The sequence below is a fragment of the Rhinoraja longicauda genome, chromosome 33 (genome assembly GCF_053455715.1).
Source record: "Rhinoraja longicauda isolate Sanriku21f chromosome 33, sRhiLon1.1, whole genome shotgun sequence".
NCBI classification, from domain to species: domain Eukaryota; kingdom Metazoa; phylum Chordata; class Chondrichthyes; order Rajiformes; family Arhynchobatidae; genus Rhinoraja; species Rhinoraja longicauda.
Genome location: NC_135985.1, coordinates 5452525 through 5480378, shown reverse-complemented (window position 1 = coordinate 5480378; position 27854 = coordinate 5452525). Strand labels below are relative to the sequence as shown.

Genomic DNA, 27854 nt, shown 5'->3' with positions numbered 1-27854 from the left:
ACCTTCATCTGGTATTCTTTGTGTTGATTCTTTAAATCTGCTAGGCACTTAACAAGAAAGAACACAGAGGCTGCGACAGTCCTGAACCTGACTCCTCATACGTGCTCACCCCCCACACAGAGGAGAAATATAAAAAAATAAATGAAGAGTTTGATAACATGATGAGGAATCATAAACTCGCAGTAAGTAGATATCGGCACGTGGTGCTCTTGCTTGAAAGGACTTTGATTTCCTTGCTCCGTGACTGCCTGCTCGCTGCTGAAGAAGCCTGCATGAGGGCTACTGAGCGTAGTGAAGGCACACCGAGAATGAACACCTTGTGCAGCAAACGTGTACCTAACCTCGTGGGCTGATAGAGCACTAACTTGGTTATGCCATCCCGAATCACCTTTTCCATAGTCATTGCACACCTGTTGACTCTCCATCTCATTACCACCTTGATAACTGTGTGTTGATCGTGTGTGTACGTGTGTGGATTAATGAACAAAATAACTTGCTTTAACATTTGGCCTTTGGACATTTTGTGTGCACTAAGCTGTTCCAAAGTTTTCTGAAGGTGCGAATGTTGTATTTGAGTGTGTGTGTGTGTGCGCGTGTGTGTGTGTGTGTGTGTTGTGTGTTGTATGTGTGTGTTGTGTGTGTCGTTTTCACATTGGAACTGAACATTTACAACGTTCCAATGTATTAGAATTAGGAATAGAACAGCACAGGAACAAGCCCTACAACACGCAATATCTTTGCTGAAAATTATGCCAAGTTTAACTAACCACCTCAAGTGAACGATGTTCCTCCATCCTCTGCATATCTATGTGCCTATCCTAAAGCCTCTACAAGCCATTCTCGTATCTGCCTTCAACACCACGTGGAGCAGTGCGTTTCAGGCACCCGCCACCCATTGTGTGTGTAAAACTAAAAGCATCTCGCTCTGTACATCCCCTTTACGTTGTGTTGGTTTTGAAAAAGTTAAATTCCTACTGCCCATCGATTATTTGGCCAATAAATGACAATTGTTTTTATGCAATCATGAACACAATTTGGCTTATTCAGCTGATGATCTGCTCAAATCACATTACTTGGTTTGAGCGAAACTATTTACTTAGAGGGAAATGCGTCAAATTTAATCTGAAGAAGGGTCTCGACCCGAAACGTCACCCATTCCTTCTCTCCAGAGATGCTGCCTGTCCCGCTGAGTTACTCCAGTTTCTTGTGTCTATCTTTGGTTTAAACCAGCATCTGCAGCTCCTTCCTACAAATTTAATATTTGTTTACTTTTAGTTCAGAATTGAGGGTTTGTCCTCTGTGTTTCGTATATAAATACGATGTTTGAATATGAAAGTTTGCTGGTAATAAAATTATATATTTTGGAACCATTGTATGTCACTGTTGTAAAAGAGGTTAGGTTACGTTATAAGGAATTATTGTATGGGAATAAAAAAATATAATGACACAGTAGCAAAATTGGTCTTTTGACAGCCTTAACTACATGTGTTGAGTGTAGTTTTATACATTATCATTACTTTTTTTTCAAGTTGATTCTGTTTTGCATTTCTCAGTCAAATTTAAGTTATACCCCTAGTTTTGTAGAATCATTGAAGCATTACAACATGAGGAGGCCATTTGGCCCATCGTGATTGGGGGCAAAAAAGAATTGCCATTTCTAGCACCACCTTCCTATACTAATAATCAGCTTTCAGGCCACATAAACGTAGAAGATAGAACAGTACAGCACAGGAACAGGCCCTTCGGCCCACAATATCTGTACCGTACATGATGGGAACACCAACTCTTTATCTGCCTGCACATAATCTATATCCGTCTATTCCGTACATATGCATGTGCCTATCCGAAAGTCTCTTAAACTCCACTATCGTATGGGCCTCAACCACCATCCTTTCCAGGCACCCACCACCCTGTGTGTAAAGAAAAAAACTTGCCCTGCTCATCTCTTTTAAACTTTGCCCTTCTCTTCTAAAAACTGTGCTCTTTAATATTTTATATTTCCATCTTGGGTAAAACAAAGGTTCTGACTGTGTGCTGTGTAAATGTGTTCTGTCTCCAACCAACTCTTCCCCCCCCCACTATTCAGGCACTGCGTATCAAACCTTAGCCCCTGGCGGAAAAATAATCCTCATCTCTTGTCCAATCTTACTACCGATTCTTCTGTTTTTGTGCTGCAGGTTTTTGGGCCCCTCTGCAATTGGAAATGTGTAGTTCCTATTTTTCTAGGTTCTTTGTTATTTTATACACTTCAATTAAGTTTCTCTTGCACAACTCTATTCCAAAGAAAATAATGGAAGCTTATCCAATTTTTTCTGGCAACATCCTTCCAAGTCGCACATGCGCATGTGTACACACACGCACACACGCACGCACACACGCACACACATACCCCACACACACACCCCACATGCACACACACCCCCCACAAACACCCACACACACACACACACACACACACACACACACACACACACACACACACACACACACACACACACACACACACACACACACACACACACCCCACATGCACACACACCCCCACAAACACCCCCCCACACAAACACACACACACACACCCCACATGCCCACACTCCCCCACAAACACCCCCCCACACACACACACACACACACACACACACCCCAAACACCCCACCCTATCCTGTGGTGACCAAATTTCTCAAACACTCAAGTGGTGATCTAACCAATGTAGTATGCAGTTTTAAAAATCACCATCTCTTTTCAGGAGGTTTCATTCAGTTCAGAAATACAGCGTGGAAACAGGCCCTTTGGCCCACCAAGCCTGTGCCGACCAACAATCAGCTGTACACTAGTTATATGTCATCCCAGTTTTACATCCTACACTCTAGGGACAATATTTTTAACTGACAAACCTGCATGAATTTGGAATGTGGGAGGAAACCGGAGCACCCGGAGAAAACCCACACAGTCACAGGGAGAACTGTCTGTTTCACAACACCCATAGTCAGGGTAGAATTTGGGCCTCTCGCACTGTAAGGCAGCAGCTGTACCACTGTACCACCCTACCGCCTGCTACATTCTGCTCTAGCGGGGATTCCATAGCGTGAATTAAATATAACACGATTGATGAAGGAGAGAACACTATTTGTCTTATGCGAGCCAAATTTGCTATTATAAAGCAATCTTGATTGGGAACTAGAAAAAACACTTAAAAGTTACTTTCGAAATAGAGAAACAAAAAAAAAACTGTCTTGGAATAAAAAACCCCATCTATGGTAAAAAACTGTTTCCATGTCAACAGTCAAACACCATTGCCTCTTAAGGACAAAGTTGCTCGTTTCACCACCGGTGGTCATTGAAAATGGCAAGCAATGGCTTCTATTGGCACTTGTGCAATGATACTCAATCAAATAATGTAACATACAGCCTTTAGTATATTTAGCAAACAGTAACAAAAATAAAGTTATAGCTATTTAAAATACCTTTATTTAAAAAAATAAGCCTGCAGGAGTAAAGGCATTGCTATTGCGAGTCTAAACTCTCCCGCCCTCAATCCCCTTTTTTCCCCAATGATACAATCGTGTTCTAACGCGATTTGCAATGTTTATGAGGAACAGAACTTTTGTTTTTGCATCAACAAATAAAGGAAAATATCCTTTATAGCTTTTGAACTACTTTATTGCTCTGTCCTACTGCTGTTAAGGTTCTGTGGATGTGAACTCCAAGGTCCCTATTGTTCTTCCACACCAAATAGACAATAGGTGCAGTAGGCCATTCGGCCCTTCTAGCCAGCACCACCATTCAATGTGATCATGGCTGATCATTCACAATCAGTACCCCGTTCCTGCCCTCTCCCCATACCCCCTGACTCCGCTATCATTAAGAGCTCTATCTAACTATCTCTTGAAAGCATCTAGTGAATTGGCCTCCACTGCCTTCTGAGGCAGAGAATTCCACAGATTTACAACTCTGAGTGAAAAAGTTTTTCCTCATCTCTGTTCTAAATGGCCTACCCCTTATTCTTAAACTGTGGCCCCTGGTTCTGGACTCCCCCAACATTGGGAACATGACTCCCCCGTGATTGGGAACATGGGTGTTTCCCATGTTTTTACTCACTCCCTTGCCTTGCCACACCTCCCCAAATGCATTACATCCCGATTGCCGGGATGAATTTCTGCCCGATTAATCAGACCGTCCACACATTCATGTGGTCTGATTGCTCCTTTCCACTGTCGGTGTCACAACCATTGTATGCACCAACCATTCATTTTGATGCAGTGAACAGCAATTACGGTTTACTAGATCTGTGAGGATAAATTGGATCTAAATCGGACTTGACATTCATAGGTTGTAGGAGCATAATTCGGCCCTCCTACACTGCAAAGAATAAAGTCCTAACTTGCCCAACCTCACCTAATAGTTCAGGCCCTCAAGTCCTGGAAACAGCCTTGTAAACCGTCTCTGCACTCATTCCAGCTTAAGGACATCTTTGGAGAAAGTAATGTAAACTGTGGCACAGAGGCACTCAAACCTGGGAAGTTCATGGCTTGACGTACGGAATGTAAAGGTCTAATGGAGTGGAAACGGGGTGTTCATAAGTTAAAAATTTATAGGAGCCGAATTAAGCCATTTGGCCCATCAAGTCTACTCCGCCATTCAAATCATGACTGATCTATCTTTCCCTCTCAACACCATTCTCCTGCTCTTCCCCATAACCCCGGACACCTGTACTAACAAATTTTATTTGTTATTATAAATTTGGATTACAAAAGTACTAACATGGTCTCAGTTTGTTTTATATTTCCTTATTTCCTTTTGACCTAGAAGAGGCCATTCAGCCCATTGAGTTAACCTTTTCTCCTGTAATTTTTCCGTGAACATATCCACAGTGGATCAGAGGGAAGATCCACCAATTTGGCAGCTCTGGAAAGGAAATTAGGATTTAGGCCCCAAACCTACTCCTCAGCCTTTCTTTGGTTAATAAATCCATGGACACAAGTTATGAATTTAACATCATCCTTAGCATGCGTGGGAAAAATTGACCTTAAGTCCACCAATGATTCTTGGTAGGCAGGCAGTGTGAGTGAGGATGTGTGTGGGTGGAGCTGTAAGAGCTGTTCACACACACTGCCTGACTTGCATGTGAAGGAGTGAACAATTACTCCCAGGTGGACACAAAATGCTGGAGTAACTCAGTGGGACAGGCAGCATCTGAAGAAGGGTCTCGACCCGAAACATCACCCATCTTGGTTCTTGTTTCTTGGTCCTCCAAAATATTCCAAATAGAATTTAAACTGGAGCTGGTGGAGTATGGACTTAAACAAGAAGGGCTTCTTGATGAAAAAGAACTACCTTCTTGCGTAAGTCCATACTCCACCACCTCCAGTTTAAATTCTATTTGGAATATTTTGGAGGACCAAGAAACAAGAACCAAGATGGGTGACGTTTCAGGTCGAGACCCTTCTTCAGATGGTGCCTGTCCCGCTGAGTTACTTCAGCATTTTGCGTCCATCTGGGTCTTATTGTTCACTCCTTCACATTGCAAGTCAGGCCGTGTGTGTTAATCCCTTCTCTCCGGAGATGCTGCCTGTCCCGCTGAGTTACTCCAGCAGTTTGTGCCTGCCTTCGATTTAAACCAGCATCTGCACAACACATTAGACCCGGGTGGTTGCTTGTAAACACGCAACCCCAGCATGACTCACTTTCTCGGGTGAGGGAATTTGTCAATGGTCACTACATTAAACACACGTGGGAGTATCGCCTGCTGTGCTCTCCTCCACGTATTTGAGTTTGTTTGACAAACCTCCGGGCGGATAAGTGTAGAAGTGTAGAAGGAGCAGCTGATGATCTCAATTGTATCCCTAAAGACTCTTGTCCCTAAGTATCTGAGCTCTGCGAGTGGAAATTGCACCAGAGCCGGAGATGCCGATCCACAATGAATTATAATATCAAATCTCCGGATACATTTGGGTGGGTGTTTTCCGACGGGCTTGTCTGTAAAGAAGAAAAATTGTATCATTCAACATGAAAGACTGTGTAATAAAAATGTCACCACAAAACACAATTTATAGCTGTAATTACATGAAGTTTAAATGTGTTTTCTGGGACATTTGTCACTTTTTGGATGTTAGATTCATGTTTCTGCTCAGTTAAACGACCTGCAAACTGATTGCGAAATTAAAACTCAAAATGTCACAAGTAAGTAAGCAAAGTAAAGTTAGTTCGAGTTGAACAGTTTGGAATTTTTCACTTTTGATAATGCATTTCTGAGCCCTTTGAATCTGTATTTCTCTACATTTCCCAAAACTTACCAAATAGAAGAATGGTCCCACGTAAGAATTTTAAAATTGGACATCTGGATCCAGAATTATAACTCTATTTGCAGCTTATTTTTAAGATTCTAACGATATCCAATCCATTTTTTTAATGCCAAATTTTGTTAAGATCAAAGAAACTTGCAGTTATTTAGAAACATAGGTGCAGGAGTAGGCCATTCGGCCCTTTGAGCCAGCATCGTCATTCAATATGATCATGGCGATCATCCACAATCAGTACCCCATTCCTGCTTTCTCCCATATCCCTTGATTCTGTTAGCCCGAAGAGCTATATCTAACTATCTCTTGAAAACATCCAGTGAATTAGCCTCCACTGCATTCTGTGGCAGAGAATTCCACAGATTCACAACTCTCCGGGTGAAAAAGTTTTTCCTCATCTCAGTCCTAAATGGCCTACCCCTTATTCTTAAACTGTGACCCCTAATTCTGGACTCCCCCAACATCGGGAACATTTTTTCCTGCTACCTTTCTACCTGGTTAAATGAAATTATACGTCCAATGGATTTTGGTGCTTTTCCGTTATAATGTCCATTAGTTTGCTGCTGTTGATGATTTCAATATTTAATTTCTCCACGAATTCCTGCAAATTCTGCAATTTAGATTTTTTTTTTTGCATGTGTGCAATATCATTTATTAATAATATTCTTTCATTTTGCATATGTGCAATATTACATTAATAATAACCTTGCCTTTTGCATATGTGCAAATGTGCAATATCACTTATTAATATTCTTGCCTCGATACACTGGATCTGTTTCTATATAAGAATTTGTATTTTATTAGCTGACTTAAAATTTTAATACAATGTACACTATTTTAGTCTTTCATCGTGTTGCTTAAGAAATATGCTTAGCTGTGGTGTCATGTTGCAATAATGTACTAACATAAATGCAAACTATTTTTTAATAAGTTCTATTCATTTTTTGGCTGATGCACACTTTCATAATTCCGCTGGCTCTCAAGTTTAATTTTACATGCAAATATAACCTTTTTTGTTTGCACTGAACAGTGTTTCTATATCCAGTTGTCTTTGCACTGTTTGGACTTCAAACACTGGGGGGAAATTCTCCCCAACTCCCATAACTCCCATAAAGGAAACTGTAAGGAAAATCTTAAAGTGCATCTAAAGGAAAATAATAATTAAATATTTTAAAAACGTTGTCATTTTATCCAAGATATTTTGGGGGAATTAGTCTAAATAGTCCTTGGTAAATAGATGGTACAGTAAATAAGTGATCTTTAATTTCTCCAGTCTAAATCGGCATTCTTGTCCACTGCTTGCTTGCATTTGATTTCTTTAAATTGGACAATTACTTGAATTTTTATGTTTTACCACCTTGGGGTCACCATTAAAGAGTTATCATTCAGCTTACTGATATGGCAAAATGCAAAAGAAGGGTTTAAAAGGAGGAAACAGCAGCAATTATAGTGCTTTGTTCCATGCAGAAAATTACTGGGTAGATTGCCAGCATTTTCATTGATAATCCATCAGCTCATTAACCGGGGAAAATTACAATCCCCAGCGTTTGTTTCCACCATTGTTGCTCTTTCACTGAAGAGCACATGAAACTGCCCCCTCCCTGCGTGTTTGGATAGTCAATGTTAGTACCAGAATGAAGACCTTCGTAACACCATGTTAGAGTAGTATCGAACAGCAACAACATACATTTATCAACCTATTTAATTTTTCCCATGAAAACATAATTTACAGAGATTGAACAAAACAAAACTGAAACTAAACTTCTAGTGTCAGAATTATTTTGAGGCACGAGAAGAATAATAGTCTATAAAAGACGAAACTACTGAATATATTGACTTGATTTTAGAGTCATACGGCACAGAAACAGACCCTTCGGCCCAACCCGTCCATGCCAACCAAGATGCCCCATCTAAGCTAGTCCCACTCCCCTGTCTTTGGCCCATGTCCCTCTAAACCTATCCATGTCCCATATACTTGTGCCACGACTGTGCACCAGTGCTTGGCAAATGTATATCAGTATTGACTGTACCGTTTTGGGCAATGCAGGTATACGGTTCTAAGAATCCAACACCTATTATGTCGAAGATAGACACAAAAAGCTGGAGTAACTCAGCAGATCAGACAGCATCTCTGGAGAAAAGGAATAGGTGACATTTCGGGTCGAGGCCCTTCTTCAGACAAAGGGTCGCGACCCAAAATGTCACCTATTCCTTTTCTCCAGAGATGCTGTCTGATCCGCTGAGTTACTCCAGCTCTTTGTGCCTGTCTTCGGCTTAAACCAGCATCTGCGATTCCTTCCTTCCTATGATGTTGATTTCTTCTGATCGAGAAATTATTTCTGCAGATTGCAAAAGTCAATTATTTGCAGCACATTCGATGCATTGAAAAACTGTTGACTGTGATTTTCTTCCTTTATTTTAGCCTGGTTTGCAAACTCAAAACTTTGCAATGCCTGTTGCAGTACCTGTGAGCAACCAGAACACGCTAACCTACAGTCACCCAGGAAGCTCTCTTGTCACCCATTCATTGGTAACGACATCGATAACGGACACCAACATGCTCTCTCCACCCCAGGCTACGCTGCCCAGAAACGTTCTGTCGCCGGTCACCCAACAGAGACCTCCGAGCACTGGTAATGGGGCTACTTGTGTTTCCATTGTTTAGTTTAGAGATACAGCGTGGAAACAGGCCCTTCGGCCCACGAGTCCGCACCGACCAGCGATCCACGCACACTAACGCTATCCTACGCACACTAGGGACAATTTTTACCTTTACCAAGCCAATTAATCTACAAACCTGTACGTCTTTGGAGTGTGGGAGGAAACTGAAGATCTCAGAGAAAACCCACGCAGGTCACGGGGAGAACGTACAAATTCCGTGCAGACAGCGCCCGTAGTCGGGATCGAACCCAGGTCTCTGGTGCTGTAGGGCAGCAACTCTGCTGCTGTGTCCCCCATTTCATTGTACATTGGTGACTCTCTGTTAACGAGGTACTGTACATTGACATAGATAGATGGACACAAAAAGCTGGAGTAACTCAGCGCGACAGGCAGCATCTCTGGAGAGAAGGAGTGGGTGATGTTTCGGGTCGAGACCCTTCTTCAGACGTTGACATAGCCGTATTGTTGTGGGAGCTTGTAATTATACCAATGAGAATATCTTTTCACTGAACCTCGGCAGACGTGACAATAATAAACTGAACTAAATGAGACAAATCAGAGATTCAGGGTGTATGAACCAAAGGATTTCACATATGCATGTGGTATATGCATATAGAATTATCTGATTATATTAACGAGAATGCCACCACAAAGCGGATCAACTTAATTGCTTCTGAATAGTCCTTCCTTAAGCTAGGTTGCTGACCTGATTTTCCAACTTAGTTCCTGTCGGAGAAATCGGACTTCACTGGACTTTATCTAGCACTAAACGTTATTCCCTTTATTCTGTATCTGTACACAGTGGATGGCTTGATCGTAATCACGTATAGTCTTTACACTGACTGGACAGCACGCAACACGTGTGGACAGAGTGGATGTGGAGCTGATGTTCCCACTAGTGGGAGAGTCCAGGACTAGAGGTCATAGACTCAGAATTAAAGGACGTTTCTTTAGGAAGGAGATGAGGAGGAATTTCTTTAGTCAGAGGGTGGTGAATCTGTGGAATTCTTTGCCACAGACGACTGTGGAGGCCAAGTCAATGGATATTTTAAGGCAGAGATAGATAGATTCTTGATTGGTGCAGGTGTCAGGGTTTATGGGGTGAAGGGAGGAGAATGGGGTTAGGAGGAAGAGATAGATCAGCCATGATTAAATGGCGGCGTAGACTTGATGGGCTGAATGGCCTCATTCTACTTATGAATAATAAAGCTTATGAACAAAAACGCTTTATTCTGTATCGCGGTACACGTGACAATGAACGAGACTAAAAATTGAACTTTTTTCTAAACTGTTGAGCAACAATGCTGATAAACTATATTCTGCAATCATCATCATCATCATCATCATATATATACAGCCGGAAACAGGCCTTTTCGGCCCTCTAAGTCCGTGCCGCCCAGCGATCCCCGCACATTAACACTATCCTACACCCACTAGGGACAATTTTTACATTTACCCAGCCAATTAACCTACATACCTGTACGTCTTTGGAGTGTGGGAGGAAACCGAAGATCTCGGAGAAAACCCACGCAGGTCACGGGGAGAACGTACAAACTCCTTACAGTGCAGCACCCATAGTCAGGATCGAACCTGAGTCTCCGGCGCTGCATTCGCTGTAAAGCAGCAACTCTACCGCTGCTCTACCGTGCCGCCCAATCTTTGCTGTTCCTGTGTAGTTGTGTTTGGTTTGATGGTATTCATGTATGGTATTATCTGATTTGATTAGCATGGAAGCAAAAAGCGTTTCACTGTACCTCTGTATACGTAACAATAATAAACTTAGGCCTAGATATCAAAATGCATTTTAAATAGTCTATTTGTCCCAGAGTAGTTTACGTTTTTCCAAATAAAGCTATTTGGGAAGGTGCTTTCAGTTCGGGCAACTTTAACATTGGCATTGCTTAGTAGAAAACTGGTGAGAGAAGGAATGGGTGATGTTTCGGGTCGAGACCCTTCTTCAGACTGATGTCAAGGGGGCGGGACAAAGGACAAAGGGGAATAAATACCTTCGATTTGTACCAGCATCTGCAGTTATTTTCTTATACTAGTAGAAAACTGGTGACAAACCACAGACAAATGCCAATCCATCAGTTCACACAAGGTAGACACAAAATGCTGGAGTAACTCAGTGGGACAGGCAGCATCTCTGGAGAGAAGGAATGGGTGACGTTTTGGGTCGAAAGTCTGAAGAAGGGTCTTGACCCGGAACGTCACCCATTCTTTCTCTCCAGAGATGCTGCCAGGCCCGCTGAGTTACTCCAGCATTTTGTGTCGATCTTCGGTGTAAACCAACATCTGCAGTTCCTTCATACACATTGATTCATACACCTTGCATCTCTGATTTGTTTTATGTAGTTTATTATTGTCACGTGTACTGAGGTACCATGAAAAGCTGTGTGCCCGAAACATCACCTATTCCTTCTCTCCAGAGATGATGCCTATCCTGCTGAGTTACTCCAGCTTTTTGTGTCTACAATGAAAAGCTTTCTTGTTTCCATGCTACTCAGTCAAAGGAAATACTATACACGATTGCAATGAAGCCGTCCACCATGTACAGTTAGAGGATATAAAGGCTACAAAGTTTAGTGCAAGAAAAAGTCTGATTAAAGATCGTTCAAAGGTCTCGAATGAGGTAGATGGGAGTTCAGGACTACACTCTAGCCGATGAGCGGATGGTTCAGTTGCCTGATAACACCTAGGAAGTAACTGTCCCTGAATCTGGAGATGTGCGATGTGCGACTTCTGTACCTCTTGCCTGACAGGAGAAGGGAGAAGTGATCTCTGAATCGGCATGATCACGGAAAGGAAATGAACCTATAACGTGACAATAACATTCAAATAAAAATGTAATTGTTTTTCAAAGTACATGCCGTGAGTCAAATATCTTAATATTGATTTGACAAAATGAAAAGCATAATATTAATTACCTTTTAATCTTCTATCTTTTGATGCTTAAGTTGCAGTTTTCAATTAATATGTATAAAGGCTCAAAAGCTGTAGTGTACAAAAAAAATCAGCAAGCACTATAGGAATCTGAGGAGCTAATTCCTCAGTTCTTCAAGTGAAATATTTAAATTGAGGTAGTATTTGGAGCTGAAAAGATGAGACAAATGTATCAAAATAATCTGTTTGCAACAGCAATATTGATTTGCTCTGTGTTAACGGAACATGCACAATTTTTATCAAATTACTTGACCTTGAATTTTAACTTTTAAAAAAATTGGTTACTGCCCACGTTAATAATTTGTGCAAGGTAGTCAGGTAGGTTGTTCCTATTTGCATTTTGTACAATGGTCAAGAGTGTTTTATTGTCATATGTCCCAGAGAGAACAATTAAATTCTTACTTGTGTAACATGTGTAAACATAGTACACTGTAAATAATATAAGAAACGAGAAAAAAAAGTTCAGTGTGCGTATGCGCGCACACAAATGCACACACACACACACACACACACAGACATAGATGCGCGTGCACACACACACAGACATAGATGCATGCACACACACATACATATAAAAATATACACACACACACACATAGATGCACACACACACACAGACATAGATGCGTGCACACACACACACATATAGACAATAGGTGCAGGCGGAGGCCATTCGGCCCTTCGAGCCAGCACCGCCATTCAATGTGATCATGGCTGATCATTCTCAATCAGTACCCTGTTCCTGCCTTCTCCCCATACCCCCTGACTCCGCTATCCTTAAGAGCTCTATCTAGCTCTCTCTTGAATGCATTCAGAGAATTGGCCTCCACTGCCTTCTGAGGCAGAGAATTCCACAGATTCACAACTCTCTGACTGAAAAAGTTTTTCCTCATCTCCGTTCTAAATGGCTTACCCCTTATTCTTAAACTGTGGCCCCTTGTTCTGGACTCCCCCAACATATACATATATAAACATACACACACACACGCACACGCACACGCACACACATACACACACACACACACACTCATATATACATATATATGTATATATATATATACCTGTATATATATACACTCACAATCACACTTCTCTGCTCTCAGGATCAGAAGACCATATGACAAAAAATATCTCTTGACTCTTGATTCCTGACTATTTGCCATACACATCCAATAAATAATTATAGCGATATTTTGTGGTATAAATAAATTTCCTTTGCCATGTGGTGTAATTGAGTTAATTGGTCGTAGTTTCATTAAAAAATATGTGAACCAGGTGTCAGAGTACGTTGCAGTAACTAATCCTGACATAGTTCTAGTTTTCAAATGAATAATCTGTGATTTTATTGTAAATATTTCTATGATCACTATCTTTATTCTATTTTTTAATATTGGCCCATTGAAATGATGGCTTTTTAATAGGCAATGTATAAAAAGCATCTGATTTTCAGAATTGATTTTTGATGAAAAAGCCATGCTTCTTGGGTGTAAAGAAGTGTAAATTATCGTAAATGTTAATTATTGTGATGCTCCAACCTACCCTTGCGATTCCGATCCATTTTATTGTTGCTAACTGCAGCCTTTGTTTTAAGATTGGACTTCTCTGTGTTTTATTTCAGGTGGAATGATGGCAGACCTCACGATGTCAAATGGTGCAGGCACCAGCCCTGTGGGTAAGCCAAATATCTGATCTTAATTCAATACTCTTGGCTTTGTTAACCCTCCATTCACTGGAATCTGAATATTATTTAGTTTAGAGACACAGCATGGAAACAGGCCCTTCAGCCCACCAGGCCCATGCCAACCATCGATCACCCATTCAGACTAATTCTATATTATCTCACTTTTTCCATTCACTCCCTACTTAGTGTTAGGGGCAATTTACCTACGAATCCGCAAGTCTTTGGGATGTGGAGAAAACCGGAGCACCCGGATGAAACCCACACGGTAACAGGGAGAACATGCAAACTCCACACAGGCAGCACCCAAGGTCAGGATTGACTCTTTGTCTCTGGCGATGTGAGGCAGCAGCTCTACCAGCTGCGCCACTGTGCTGCCCCTGGAGTGATTTTAACTACTCAACGGTATAAAGCAGATGAGAGCATGAAATGTGAAACTAGCTGCTAACTCGTTCTCATCTGCCTGCATAATGTTAATAGAAAATAGCCCTCAATTCTTTTAAATCTACCTATAAATAAGTGACTATAGTGTATTAGCCACTGATAATTTTTGCTTTTAATACCTTTTTTATGCCATTTTTGTCAGATGTATTTCAGCCTATTTTTATGTTATGGGGTTAGGTATTGGGTGAAATTGGGATAACTTAGAATTAGTGTGAACAAGTGGTCGGCATGGACTCGGTGGGCCAAAGGGCCTGTTTCCACGGAGTTTGTACGTTCTCCGCGTGACCTGCGTGGATTTTCTCTGAGATCTTCGGTTTCCTCCCACACTCCAAAGACATACAGGTTTGTAGGTTAATTGGCTTGGTATAAATGTAAAATTGTCCCTAGTGCGTGCAGGATAGTGTTAGTATGCGGGGATCGCTGGTCGGTGCAGACTCGGTGGGCCGAAGGGCCTGTTTCTGCGCTGTATCTCGAAACTAAACTAAACTAAAACTAAAAACTGAAACTGAAAGGCCACCACTATTTATGCCTTTATGCCCCGGAGGGTGGATATCCATCAAGAGAATTGGATTTGATTCATTGCATTTGGCATTGTGTGATCATTAAAGAAATAACAACCGTATTGTAAGGAACTAATCATGAAGTTGGCACTTTTAGAGATGTACGACAGATGGTGCAAGTTCCAAAATTATCCCATCTACAAAGCCACATTTAGTAGATCAGCAATGTTTAAAGATTGGCACTTGGAACCCAATATGTATGTTTTGATTGTTTCATGATTATTCAGTAAATCTTTTGTGGTCCTGTTTTTAAATACTAGTTGGACTTTGTGAAATGTAAATTAACCACTATATATTTGAAATGTGAGCTGAACTGGGAAGTAATGGAGATGAAGTCTGAGCCAAGGGCAAATGTATTGAACAAATGTATGGCAAGATGGTCTTATGTCTGAACCCAACAACCAAACAGGGCATAGTTTGAGTCTGAAGAGGTGGTCTTGACTCGAAACGTCACCCATCTTTCTTCTCCAGAGATGCTGTCTGACCCGCTGAGATACACCAGCACTTTGTGTCTATCTCTGATATAAACCAGCATCTGCAATTCATTGTTTCCTCATTTGTCACTTTGCTTGTTTGTGGAATCTTGCTGTGTGTAATTTGGCTTTCCTGCAACAGTGTCTGCAGTTCAGAATTTCTTTATCGACTCTATATTTTTCTGGTGATGAGAGTTACTCAAGAAATCTTTATCTATTCTTTAAGCAAAAAAATGATTCCAATTTCACTTCAGAGCATTATTTACCCTTACTCTGAAGATCAAGATTACACATCATTGTAGATCAACCTTGCTAGCAAGCTTTATGCCCCATAACACTAAAATTAAATTTATAATGTAAAGAGGATGCAAGTCATTTTTGATTGGGTTTACTGTTTCAAATCATTCTCTATTACATTTTTTTATTGCAAGGAACTCTTAGCGACTGAATAAACACATCACAGTCAATAATATGAAGTCTTTTCCTCAAGCTCTCAGCAACATTTGCTTTACTCAAATGACAGTTTCAAATTCCAGTTGGGGAAGGTGAAACCTTGTGTTAACGGCAGAACCAGTAACCTATGTGCTGACGATAGCCCAAAAATGCTGGAGTAACTCAGCATCTCTGGAGAGAGGGAACGGGTGACGTTTCGGGTCGAGCCCCTTCTTCAGACTTCTTCTTCTTGCGCTTGAGGCAGCAGAAGTTGTGTAACACCCTCCAGGCGCTGTAGCCAGTGCAATGTGCTGTTGTCGAGGGCCGTGAGATCTACCCCTCCACCAGGGGGACGGAGGACAGCGCAGTCGAAAATGACGTGCCGCGCTGTTTGCTGGTCTGCTCCACGCACGCAGGCTGCTGATGGACGCAACCCCCAACGATGCACGTTGGCGTTGACCCGGCCGACCCCATGGCGGGGCATGTCCGAGCCAGGTGGGGCTGCGGTGTTCGGTGCGACTGTGAATTGACTGATGGTCAGGGGAGAGGGAAACGAGATATGGAAGGGTACAAAGAACCGTGTAAGGGGTGAAAAGAACAGATCAAAGCAGACGACGATCAAGGAAATATACAATGGTTCATTGTTGGATGGGAAGATGGTAATACATATACAATAGACAATAGGTGCAGGAGTAGGCCATTCGGCCCTTCGAGCCAGCACCGCCATTCAATGTGATCATGGCTGATCATTCTCAATCAGTACCCCGTTCTTGCCTTCTCCCCATACCCCCTGACTCCGCTATCCTTAAGAGATCTATCTAGCTTCTTCGTGCGTTTGAGGCAGCAGAAATTACTGAGCAGAACGTCTAAACATCTAACAGGCATTTGGGACGATGTCATCATAGCATTCGTCTCCTGGTGCACAATAACCTGCCAGCTAACTGTGCCTGTTGTATGCTGTGTGAAGTAGAACAGCAGGTGCACATTAAGGATGAGCCCTGACACTGGGAGCCCAGTGAGGCCCTGATGGATCATCAGCTGTTGTTTTTACCTTCATGGTGAATGGGGGAAGCAGGATTTGAAAAGGCTCAGTGTGCCAGCAGGGAGTTGCGTTTCACATTTCTGACAGGCTTCTGCTTGCTGCCAGTGCTGTTGGGAAATAGAACGTAGGTCAAATGCCCATAGCTTAAAGGGGAAGAATGCTGAGCCATTGAACACAGAGCAGAACAGCACAGGAACAGGCCCTTCGGCCCTCAATGCCTAGGGCAGCACGGTGGCGCAGCGGTAGAGTTGCTGCCTTACAGCGAATGCAGCGCCGGAGACTCAGGTTCGATCCTGACTACGGTAGTTTGTACGTTCTCCCCGTGACCCGCGTGGGTTTTCTCCGAGATCTTCGGTTTCCTCCCACACTCCAAAGACGTACAGGTATGTAGGTTAATTGGCTGGGCAAATGTAAAAATTGTCCCTAGTGGGTGTAGGATAGTGTTAGTGTGCGGGGATCGCTGGGCGGCGCGGACCCGGTGGGCCGAAGGGCCTGTTTCCGCGCTGTATCTATAAATCTAAAATTAAAAAATCTAAATCAATGCCAAGTTAAACTAGTGCCTAACAAGATGCCAAGTTAAATTAATCTCCGAAGATAGACACAAAAAGCTGAAGTAACTCAGCGGGGCAGGCAGCATCTCTGGAGAGAAGGAATGGGTGTGGTGTTTCGGGTCGAGACCCTTCTTCAGACTTAGTGTCTATCTTCGGTTTAAACCAGCATCTATCTGCAGCTTCTTCCTACACATTAAACTAATCCCCTCTGCCTGCACATGATCCATATCCCCCCATTCCCTGCACAGCCGTGTACCTATCTATTAGCCCCTTAAATGCCACTATCATATCTGCCTCCACCACTACCCTGGCAGTGCATACGTTCATAAGTGATAGGAACAGAATTAGGCCATTCGGCCCATCAAGTCTACTCTGCCATTCAATCGGGGCTGATCTATCTTTCCCTCTCAACACCATTCTCCTGCCTTCTTCCCATAACCCCTGACACCCGTACTAATCAAGAATCAATCTATTTCTGCCTTAAAAATATCCATTAACTTGGCCTCCTTCTGTGGCAATGAATTCCTCAGATTCACCACCCTCTGACTAAAGAAATTCCTCCTCATCTCCTTTCCAAAGGAACATCCTTTACTTCTGAGGCTGTGGCCTAGACTCTCCCACTGGTGGAAACATCCTCTCCACATCCACTCCATCCAAGCCTTTCACTATTCGAGGCACCTCCCTGTGTGTGTGTGTAAAATGAATACCCTGTGCTTCTCCCTTAAACTCTGCCCCACCTCCACCTTAAAGCTATGCCCTCTAATCTTTGACCTTTTTTGGGGGGGGGAGGGGGGTAGTAATCCAATGGATTCACTGGTTCTTTAAGAAAGCACAACACAGTTCAATTCTTTTGAACAGCCGACAAATGTACAGTCGCCATATTTTTAAATATTTAGATATCTTCGTACACTGAAGAACGTACAATTCCTATAAAGTCCATGCTCGTGCTCAGAGTCGATTTATGAGGATGTTGCCAGGACTCGAGGGCCTGAGCTACAGAGAGAGGTTGAGCAGGCTATGAGACTCTTCTTTGGAGTGCAGGTGGAGGAAAGGTGATCTCATAGAGGTGTACAAAACCATGAGAGGAATAGACCGGGTAGACGCGCAGAGTCTTGCCCAGAGTAGATTTTAGATTTTTTTTTAGATTTAGAGATACAGCACAGAAACAGGCCCTTCGGCCCACCGGGTCCGCGCCACCCAGCGACCCCCGCACATTAACACTATCCTACACCCACTAGGGACAATTTTTACATTTGCCCAGCCAATTAACCTACAAACCTGTACGTCTTTGGAGTGTGGGAGGAAACGGAAGATCTCGGAGAAAACCCACGCAGGTCATGGGGAGAACGTACAAACTCCGTACAGACAGCACCCGTAGTTGCCCAGAGTAGGGGAATTGAGAAGTAGAGGACATAGGTTTATGGTGAGGGAGGAAAGAATTAACAGGAACTTGAGGGGGTAACTTTTTCACGCAGAGGGTGGTGGGTGTATGGAACGAGCTACTGGAGGAAGTAGTTGAGGCAGGTACCATTGCAACATTTAAGAAACAGAGTAGACAGGTACATGGATAGGACAGGTTTGGAGGGATATATGGGCCATTTGCAGGCAGGTGGGACATGTTGGCCGGTGTGGGCAAGTTAGGCCGAAGGGCCTGTTTCCACACTGTAAGACTCTATGACTCTTAAGTTACCATTTATCTTGGTGTTTTCACGAGAGAGGGATGCTACTGCCTCATAGCCCGACTTCCAATTACAGCCGGATCTTGCGCCTGGTTTCAAAGCGTGCTGATAGAAGAAATGTCTGCAGTGAGATCGACAACAGAAACCCGAGAAGTGAACTATTGACATTGTTTGAACAGGGCGTGTCACTTGATCAACTTATCCAGTTGCTTACTTGGAGAATAGTATATTTTTAGTAACCTCCGTGATGAAAACATCAATCATTTCCCCTCTGTTACCACAGTTCCTCCATCACATTCTACCCAAGGGCACCTGTAGTTAGGGTTGCCAACTTCCTCACTCCCAAATACGGGACAAGGTGACGTCACCGCCCCGCGCCCCACGTGATCTCACCCAGCCAGCGGCCACGTGCTCCCGCTCCACCAACGGCGGCCGCCCTGTCTGAAGAAGGATCTCGACCCGAAACGTCACCCATCCCTTCTCTCCCGAGATGCTGCCTGACCCGCTGAGCTACTCCACCATTTTGTGCCTACCTTCGATTTAAACCAGCATCTGCAGTTGTTCTAATACGATGATGTTCCACTGTGCTCTCTGACGGAAACAAGTGGCATTTCAGTAGGAAGGCCGCACAAGATATTGCTGAGGTGTCTGGATATAAACCTTTAATTTCCACGATCCATTAACAGAGGTAAATGCTCTGCTGGCAAAGTAGAAGAATTATGGGGCGAACAGTGAATAATAAAACTAACCAGCCAGAGAAAATACACTCCCATCCCTCAGATCACCAGCTACAAAAAGATCAATAAGTGTTCTACTAATTGGTTTGATGTTCCTGATTGCTGTTTTATTCATGATGTATTGAAAATTGTTTGACTGGCCAACAACCTAATTAATGAATCTTGAAAGGGCTAAATCTTTTTCCTGTATCTCCGTTGACTTCTGTGCCATGTGTCATGTGAAGACCATTGGCCACAGAATGCCATCTGCCATTCACTAAAGCAGCCAGCTGCCTGTTTGCTGAGGTTCACGTGATTCTCAGGTACCTGTTACTGCCCTCTTGCTCCAAACCCTTCCTGATATTGTAATGGTACCACCTGCACTATCTGGTGGTCAACTCTTGAAACAGGCCTGACCCATTTCCTAATTCCTTGTGGAGACACAAGGAACTGCAGATGCTGGACTCAAGAGCAAAACACAAAGGTGCTGGAGGAACCCAGCGGGTCAGGCAGCATCTGTGGTGGGAATGAACAGGTAATGTTTCAGGTGGGGTATCTTCTTTGGATGCTTCTGAAGGAGGGTCCTGACCTGAAATAGTGCCCATCCATTCCTTCCACAGATGCTGCCTGACTTGCTGTGTTGGTCTTGCATTTTATGTTTTGATCCTAACTCCCAATGATCGCCAGTTCACTCCTCTACCTCCAGCACCATCGTGGTGCCAACTTTCTGGTCATGCCACCCTCTGGCCCGTCCTAGCAGATGGCGTTAGACTCTAATGAGTGCTGTCACGACTCTAATCTGTACTTTTGTAACTTTGTCGGCACCAGAAACGTGACAACTCATTGTGTACTTTGTGCATTGTATGCAAAAGCAAAGTATTTCACTGTACCTCGAGACATGTGGCAGTAAAGTATCTTTGAATAGTTCCCAAATCTGCTGGCCATGAAACCTATTCACTGCTATTTTTTACCTGGATTTTATTCCAGCTCTCGTTTAAAATTAAATCCGGATGAAACATAAGTATTGGTAATGGTGTAATGCCTGCCCAAGAATTTCCACTGCAGTCTCAGAATCATGGCACGGAAACAGGCCCTTCAGCCCACCTTGTCCATACTAGACTAGTCCTATTTGGTCCAGAGCCTGCTAAATCCTTCCTTTCCATTTCCACTGGTCCAAACGTTTCTTCTGAGAGTCATCAAGGACTCTGAGGACAAGCTCGTTTAAAAACATGCTTGCTGTAAAAATCATTGATGATTCATAGTGGTACATCTGTGTTTATTTTTTTATCATGTTCAATGAATAATTCACGAGATAATTATCTCTGCTCGAGTTGCAGCTCATTCTCAGTTATAATCTGTATAAGAAAATAACTGCAGATGCTGGTACAAATCGAAGGTATTTATTCACAAAATGCTGGAGTAACTCAGCAGGTCAGGCAGCATCTCGGGAGAGAAGGAATGGGTGACGTTTCGGGTCGAGACCCTTCTTCAGAAACGTCACCCATTCCTTCTCTCCCGAGATGCTGCCTGACCTGCAGAGTTACTCCAGCAATTTGTGAATAAATACCTCAGTTATAATCTCATCATAATTAAAACTTTAGTTTCCTTCTTTACTAGCTGACTTTAGTTTTTTTGCACAGGAAGGTTATTACATGAAGCTGGAACATGGAGCAGTACAGCACATGTCCAGGCCCTTTGGCCCACACCGTCCGTGCCCAACACGATGCGGCAAGGTGGTGCAGCGGTAGAGTTGCTGCCTCACAGCGCCAGAGACCCGGGTTCGATCCCGACCACAGGTGCTGTTTGTACAGAGTTTGTAAGTTTTCCCCCCTGACCGCGTGAGTTTTCTCCGCGATCTTCAGTTGACGCCCACACTCCAAAAAAGACGTACAGGTTTGTAGGTTAATTGGCTTGGTAAAAATGTAAATTGTCCCCAGTGTGTGCAGGATAGTGTTAATGTGCGGGAATTGCTGGTCGGGGCGGACTCGATGGGCCGAAGGGCCTGTTTCCGCACAGTATCTCTAAACATAAACATAAACAAGATAAATTACTCTCCTCTGCTTGCAGGTGATCCATGCCCTTCCATCCCCAGCATTTCTATGCGTCTATTCAAAAGTCTCTGAAGTGCCATCATTGTATCTATCTCCACCATCACCCCAGGCAGCGTGTTCCACTACTCTCTATGTGAAAATAACATGGCCCGCACATCTCCTTTAGATTTTGCCCCTCTCATCTGCTTCCAAAACTAACAAAGTTAAACCGCGGCACCTTAAATTTACTTTATTATTTGTTTCTTAATCAATCGATAAGAAACAATTATTGCTTTTTTTTTTTTAAGTCCTGGCAAGTGCAGATTAATATCAACAGTGGCACTTAACGTAAATTAAAAAATCAGTGCAACAGAGGTCTCATAGAATCTTGAACACATTTCTATTTATGTTTGGCAATCTGTTCCATCACAATTAATCCATTTGTTTTATTTAGTTCATTAGCTTAACTTTAGAAATAATCTATTTGAAGGCATCGCATTCACTGGAACTCATGCAATGTAAAATTACTTACAAGGACCTTGTATCAGTTTATGCTGCATTGTTGATGTGAAATGCAATGCTCCAATCGACTTGGAACTTGTTTTATCTCAATTGTGGCGTTGAATAGTGTGTGCGATAGTTAATGGCGGCACAGTGGCACAGCTGGTACCTCACAGCGCCAGAGATCCATGTTTCATCCTGACCTCTGGTGCTGTCTGTTTGGAATTTGCACATTCTCCCTGGGTTTCCTCCGGGTGTTCCGGTTTCTGCCCACATCCCAAAGGTGTGTGGGTTTGTAGATTAATTGGCCTCTCTGTAAATTGCCCCTGGTGTGCAGGGAGTGATGGAAAAGTGGGGTGACGTGGAACTCGTGTGGAAGGGTGATCATTGTTCGGCGTGAACTCAGTGGCCCCCAAGGACCCATTTCTATGCTTTACCTCAAAATTAAAACAATGGGATAAATGGTTCAATGGTACTTTATTGTCACATGTTCCTAGGGACAGTGAAATTCCTTGTGTGGAAATACAGTTCTGTAAAAATCTTAATATACATAGGCATGATCGTACTTAAGTACCAGAGTGTAACGATAGCAGGTTACACTGAGGCAGTACACAACAGTCGTGGTGTTTCCAGCACCAACTTGTATCCTTCAAGTTCAAAGTCATTAAAAATGTAGAGTCTTAACTTGGCCCACTGTCTGTAACAAGGAGACCCTTGTTGTAGCGTGAAGAGATAGACAGATTATTGTTTAGAACGGGTGTCAAGGGTTATGGGGAGAAGGCAGGAAAATGGGATCAGGAGGCAGAGATCAGCCATGATTGAATGGCAGAGTAGACTCGATGGGCCGAATGGCCTAATTCTACTCCTATAACATGTGAACGTGACGGATGCAACGAATTAGGCAGTGAAGAAAGCCAATGGAATGTTGGCCTTCATAACAAGGGGAGTTGAGTTTAGGAGCAAAGAGGTCCTTCTGCAGTTGTACAGGGCCCTAGTGACACCGCACCTGGAGTACTGTGTGCAGTTTTGGTCTCCAAATTTGAGGAAGGATATTCTTGCTATTGAGGGCGTGCAGCGTAGGTTTACTAGGTTAATTCCCGGAATGGCGGGACTATCATATGTTGAAAGACTGGAGCGACTAGGCTTGTATACACTGGAATTTAGAAGGATGAGAGGAGATCTTATCGAAACGTATAAGATTATTGAAGGGGTTGAACAAGTTAGAGGCAGGAAACATGTTCCCAATGTTGGGGGAATCCAGAACAAGGGGCCACAGTTTAAGAATAAGGGGTAGGCCATTTAGAACTGAGATGAGTAAAAAAAAATTCAGTCAGAGAGTTGTGAATCTGTGGAATTCTCTGCCTCAGAAGGCAGTGGAGGCCAATTCTCTGAATGCATTCAAGAGAGAGCTAGATAGAGCTCTTAAGGATAGCGGAGTCAGGGGGCATGGGGAGAAGGCAGGAACGGGGTACTGATTGAGAATGATCAGCCATGATCACATTGAATGGCGGTGCTGACTCGAAGGGCCGAATGGCCTCCTGCTGCACCTATTGTCTATTGTCTATTGATTGAATGGCAGAGTAGACTCGATGGGTCGAATGGCCTAATTCTAGTCCTATGACATGTGAACTTGTGACGGATGCAATGAATTAGACCAATTGACAAACTGGGTTGCAAATGTCATTAGAAACAAATTTGCCAATGCATTTTTTAACAATTCTTCCGATTTGATTTCAGGAAATGGTTTTGTTAACTCCCGGGCCTCTCCTGGGCTGCTGTGTTCCACCGGAAAAGTCATGCCCACAAAGTCTCCACCCCCTCCTGGTGGCAACATCGGGATGAACAATCGCAAGCCTGACCTTCGAGTGGTGATCCCACCGTCCAGCAAGGGCATGATGCCACCTCTGGTGAGTCCTTTATGTAACAATGCAGCCTGGACTAGATCAATGGGGGCTTGACTGTGTGTACTTAACTCTGTTTTGGTCAACAATGATAGACACTGTTAGCAGGGACTCTACAGAAAGTAGCACTGGATAGAGTGGATGTGGAGAGTCTAGGGCCAGAGGTCATAGCCTCAGAATTAAAGGACGCTCCTTTAGGAAGGAGATGAGGAGGAACCTCTTTAGTCAGAGGGTGGTGAATCTGTGGAATTCATTGCCACAGAAGGCTGTGGAGGCCAAATTAATGGATATTTTTAAGGCAGAGATAGATAGATTCTTGATTAGTATGGGTGCCAGGGGTTATGGGGAGACGGCAGAAGAATGGGGTTGAGAGTGAAAGACAGATCAGCCATGATTGAATGTCGGAGTTGAGTTGATGGGCCGAATGGCCTAATTCCGCTCCTATCACTTCTGAACATGAACAATGTGTTGTCCTGGTGTGTTCAGAACAGCTCAGCACAGGAACATGCATATCGTCCACTAGCAGGAATGATTATGGGAAGATAAAAGTATCCTGTTTAAAAATTACTCAAAATATGAACAAAATCAATGTTACATGGATTGATATAGTAAAAAGTCCGCTCTTATATATACAGATCCACCTCCGAGTTTTCCGGCAGCTAGTTGTCTGGCACCTCCTTTAATCCGGACAAAATTACGAGAGGGCACTTGAGACCCCCCTCAGTAGTTCCCCCGAAAATGTGGCCCCGAGGCCAGATCTCGACCTCATCAGGACTTCCGCGGCCGATCAGCGGGTCAAATTTGCCGCCTGCAAACTCGTGTGAGAATGTCACTACGAGTGTATTGGACAGAAGTGACCCAGGGCGGCACGGTGGCGCAGCGCTAGAGTTGCTGCCTTACAACGCCAGAGACCCGGGTTCGATCCTGACCACAGTTGCTGTCTGTACGGAGATTGTACGTTCTCCCTGTGATCATGTGGGCTTTCTCCGGGTGCTCCGGTTTCCTCCCACACCCCAAACACATGCAGGTTTGCAGGTTAATTGTCTTTGGTAAAATTGTAAATTGTCCCCAGCGCTAGTGTACGGAGTGATCGCCGGTTGGCTTGGACTTGGTGGGCCAAGGGCCTGTTTCAGCACTGTATCTCTAAGGTCTAAAGTCTGACAGACGAAGAAGCTGTTGGAGGAAACTAATGAAATAGAAAAAGAAAAAAAATGGGGATTTGACAATCGTGTTTGTACAATGAGAACCTGAAGGATTTACCCTGCCTCAATGCCATTGTTTACTTTCAATATAACCATTATTCAGTTCAGAATGGAAGCATAGAGTTAAGGAGACATTTAACGTGTGTATTTATGTCTAGCAGTTCTGAGTAGTTTCAGGATCGTTTCCACCTAGTAACAGAGTGTGTTTATTTTGTGTCTGCTTTCTGCAGTCAGAGGAGGATGAGTTGGATATGGTAAGTCTGAACCTAGCTTGGAATACTGTGTGTGCTTCTAAAAGGTGTGAAAAGAAGCTTGAACTAATCCTTACTTTCAGAAGATAACCGAGATTTACCTATAGTAGCATTGCATGCCTTGTGTTTGGACGGACCAGTACTTTCCTTTTGAGGGAGTGCGACCAAGCTTGTATTTTAGTTGTTTAAAAAAAATTCCACGCAATGTTAGGAAGTTGCTGCTCATTTAGAAAAGCATGAAATCTTCAAATCAGATTGTCCTGCCCTCTTCCAGACTCTCAAACACTGGAGAACCCCTGCAATAATAATCAGCTCCCATCACACCCCACACCCCCACTCAACTCCCAATGTATAAATGACTTTCACTAACCTGACGGAGCGACAGAAAGATTTGATTACTTTCCAGATGTGATGTAACCTGCTTTGACATAATGCTGGAAAGTTCACCTCCTATCCAGTAGTAATGTCATACCAGATTACAGCTATCCAGAGTCCCAACAGTTTGGTTAGAATCAGCAATTTAATTAATTGGGTGGTGCATCAATAGAGCTACTGCCTCACAGCTCCAGAGACCCGGGTTCAATCCTGACCACGGGTGCCTGTCTGTACGGAGTTTGTAAAATCTCCCCATGACCTGCGTAGGTTTTCTCTGAGGTCTTCGAGACCATTTAGCCCCATTCCAGTGCTTTGTTAAAATGGGTATCATAACTCCACACTGTATATTGTGACTTTTCTGCATGCTTTTGCGATGTTGGTGGTTTTTAAAAAATCTAAAGATATTTTGTCTAGAATTAATAAGCTAATGCATGTTGTAGAGAAGTATGTGCTTAATAACCAACAACTTTGACATATTTGTTGGTATTTTACTTAAATGTTTATTTTTGAATGTGCATTTCTTTCACCAGTACTTACAAGAGGTATTTTCTATCACTGTTGTTTCAAAACCTATGTATTATCATCTGAATAGACTATCTTCCTTCCTCTACCCTCCACTCCCCAGTTCACCCCTCATTCCCCTCTGTTGGGTACTTGACCTGTTCACACCAATCATTTAGACAATAGACAATAAGTGCAGGAGTAGGCCATTCGGCCCTTCGAGCCAGCGCCACCATTCAATGTGATCATGGCTGATCATTCTCAATCAATACCCCGTTCCTGCCTTCTCCCCATACCCCCTGACTCCGCTATCCTTAAGAGCTCTATCTAGCTCTCCCTTGAAAGCATTCAGAGAAGGCCTCTACTGCCTTCCACAGAGAATTCCACAGATTTACAACTCTCTGACTGAAAACGTTTTTCCTCATCTCTGTTCTAAATGGCCTACCCCTTATTCTTAAACTGTGGCCCCTGGTTCTGGACTCCCCCAACATTGGGAACATGTTTCCTGCCTCGAACGTGTCCAACCCCTTAATAATCTTATATGTTTCAATAAGATCCCCTCTCCTCCTTCTAAATTCCAGTGTATATAGGCCTAGTCGCTCCAGTCTTTCAACATACGACAGTCCCGCCATTCCGGGAATTAACCTAGTAAACCTACGCTGCACGCCCTCAATAGCAAGAATATCCTTTCTCAAATTTGGAGATCAAAACTGCACACAGTACTCCAGGTGCGGTCTCACTAGGGCCCTGTACAACTGTAGAAGGACCTCTTTGCTCCTATACTCAACTCCTCTTGTTATGAAGCAACAGAAAGATTTGATTACTTTCCAGATGTGATGTAACCTGCTTTGACATAATGCATGAAAGTTCACCTCCTATCCAGACGTAATGTCATACCAGATTATAGCTATCCAGAGTCCCAACAGGGGAAAAGTTCACTCCTTTTCCTAACTTGACACCATTCAGATAATAATCTGCCTTCCTATTCTTACCACCAAAGTTGATAACCTCACACTTATCCACATTAAACTGCATCTGCCATGCATCCGCCCACTCACACAACCTGTCCAAGTCAGCCTGCAACCTCATGGCATCTTCCACACAGTTCACACTGCCCCCCAGCTTTGTGTCATCTGCAAATTTGGTAGAGAAAACTAAAGTTAGAAAAATGTTCACGCAATCCACTGAAATGTAGTCCTGTTGAAAATCTATTTAATCCAGAATAGAGGAATATTGTGCACAACTCTGATTTGGTATCTTGACACAAAATGTTGACAATCCCTCCCCGCCCCAAACCCCCTCCCCACAGATGCTGTTCACTACGTTCAGTTCTTCGAGAGATCCCCCTTCTTTCCCCTCCCACCTGTCCCCTTCCAACTATACCCTTCCCCTCCTGTTTTGCCTTTCACTCCTCTTCTTATCTGATACCCTTTAGTCTGTCACTTGATCTTAGGGGTGCCAACTATCTCACTCCCAAATAAAGGACAAGGTGACGCCACCGCCCCGCGTGACCTCACCCAGCCAGTATCCACGTGTAATGGCGGCCACCCGGGCCGATAGGCGGCGCTCGGGCCCCCGGACTTACATTGTCCGGACCTACAGCGTCCGCAGGCCAACA

General features: G+C 43.4%; 1 protein-coding gene across 10 annotated transcripts in view; it reads left to right on the top strand.

Moving 5' to 3' along the window:
- The window catches only part of mef2aa (myocyte enhancer factor 2aa), a 187747-nt gene that overhangs the window by 149438 nt on the left and 10455 nt on the right, over positions 1-27854 (top strand). For 4 of the 10 annotated variants that reach the window (XM_078427541.1, XM_078427542.1, XM_078427544.1 and 1 more), the window contains 6 exons: positions 45-182; positions 8719-8929; positions 13519-13572; positions 21116-21271; positions 23744-23913; positions 25340-25363. In XM_078427541.1, the coding sequence (XP_078283667.1) occupies positions 45-182; positions 8719-8929; positions 13519-13572; positions 21116-21271; positions 23744-23913; positions 25340-25363 (753 nt within the window). The remainder of the gene's footprint in view (positions 1-44; positions 183-8718; positions 8930-13518; positions 13573-21115; positions 21272-23743; positions 23914-25339; positions 25364-27854) is intronic. The other 6 variants (XM_078427547.1, XM_078427551.1, XM_078427546.1 and 3 more) reach the window with 5 other exon arrangements.